The 1,814-nt window shown below is 39.7% G+C and overlaps 1 protein-coding gene across 1 annotated transcript; it reads left to right on the forward strand.

Annotated features, from left to right (window-relative positions):
* Positions 1-558: 558 nt before the first annotated feature.
* Positions 559-1,245, forward strand: LOC146912859 (uncharacterized). The gene has a single exon (XM_085720788.1). The coding sequence runs from the start codon at positions 559-561 to the stop codon at positions 1,243-1,245; it is 687 nt and encodes a 228-aa protein (XP_085576914.1).
* Positions 1,246-1,814: the final 569 nt, after the last annotated feature.

The following is a 1,814-nucleotide window of genomic DNA, read 5'->3' on the forward strand; positions in this document are numbered from 1 at the left end:
GTAAGCAGCAAGACATATACAGTGTATAACCTAACAATGAAGGCAAGAGTGCAACAAGGCAAAAGTTGTGTTAGAAGTAAGAAGGACCGATAGAGAAAGGATTCAATAAGTGAGATTGAATTACTATGATGTATATTCCCTGATCAAGCTATTGTAGAAGATGGTGAATAATAAGACTTGGGAGCTAGTAGACAAGTCAATAAACAATAAAACTATTGACTTGTAGAGGCCAAATAAATACAAAGGCTTTGTCTCGCTTGAAAAACATGCTCTGACGACGAGAGAAAGGTGAATTCATGGTTTAGGAAGGTTACCTCGATTGGAGGAATCCTAGAGGCGACGAATTGACCAAAAACGAGGTCCACCGGTCGAATCCCCTCTAGGTGGGAGACTATTGATGCTCAAAATCCCGATAGTCAATGCTCACATGCCAAGAGTAATGCTCAAAAGACTAAAGGTTCACGTCTTGGCACTTGCTCCCGTTCACAAACTTCGATTCCTACTTCAAAAAAACAACCTTATTTGCAAATACCATACATTTCACAAATTCCAAATCTCATGAGACCTTACGTTGAAGACATTGTGAATGTTAGAGGGGATGGTAATTGTGGTTTCCGGGTCGTAGCTAGGCACATGGGATTGAATGAGGAAGATCGTGTTTTGGTTCGTCATGCACTTATTAATGAGTTGAAAACTCACAAGAGTGACTACTTGCCGATATATGCTACCGAAAGCCGTTACAAACTTATCTTGGATGGTTTACACCTTCCAACAAGTAAAATTGGTATTGCGCCTCCAGAGAAGTGGTTGACCACTCCGGATATGGGTCACATTATTGCTAGTTGCTACAATAGAGCGGTTGTTCTATTGACTTTGCCCGAAATGGGTGGTTCATGTGAGACATATTTTCCAATCCGGAGTGCTCCACCACTAAAGCCACATTCCAACATAATGTGCCTTTGCTTGATTCCCGACCACTTTCTTCATGTGAAGTTGAAAGAAAATTGTCCACTACCACCTCCTCCTAAGGAGTGGATGACTCACAAGATTGGTGAGACGGGGCAATGGCTTTTTGAGTTTTTGGATAGAAACGCCGCCTTCGATGAGCTCATGTCTAAGGAGCCGAAGCCGCCAAAGAAACCAACAAATGAGCACAATCCTATTACTTTGGACACTCCGGAAAAGCCAAAGCAAGAGATCGAAGTCATGGATGAAGACGAAGATTATGCACTATCACTAGTCTAGTTAGATAGGTTATGACACTTTTGGGTCGGTCGGTGTTCGTCCTATTTTTTGGTGGTATTACACCCCGACATATTTTTTGGTGGCCGGTTGTGTAGTTTTGATATTTATGGCCAATATGTAACTAATATTATATAAATATATGAAATGAATTATTTTGGATCGTTTACGTGTCATTAAGTGTGTTTAAATTATTACGGGTCATTACCGGCGAATTTGTGAAATTTGGACTGTTTGGATCGTTTATGTGTGATTACGTGATTGTGAGAAAAACAATGTTTTTAAGTAATTTTGATCGATTATGTCGTATTATCCAATAATCTTCTTAAACTGGTGTAATTCGGTTAAGTTATGAATGTGGCGTGATTACGGGTCTTTCTAGACTTTTCAAAAGTCTATTCTGTTACTGCACTACATTAATGCAGTTTATGTTCTCTGCTATGAACGTGAGTTAACTCACGCTAGTTCAAATGGCAACGTGAGTTAATTCACGTTACACATTACACTAGCGCATTAACATACGCTAAATTCTCTACAAATAACACTAGCGCATGTTAACTTACGCAACGTAT

The sequence above is a fragment of the Medicago sativa genome, chromosome 6 (genome assembly GCF_051527215.1).
Source record: "Medicago sativa cultivar Bolivia chromosome 6, Bolivia_mono, whole genome shotgun sequence".
NCBI classification, from domain to species: Eukaryota; Viridiplantae; Streptophyta; class Magnoliopsida; order Fabales; family Fabaceae; genus Medicago; species Medicago sativa.

Coding starts and splice junctions, on each gene's coding strand:
- LOC146912859 (XM_085720788.1), top strand. CDS start 559: ATGAGACCTTACGTTGAAGACATTGTGAATGTTAGAGGGGATGGTAAT.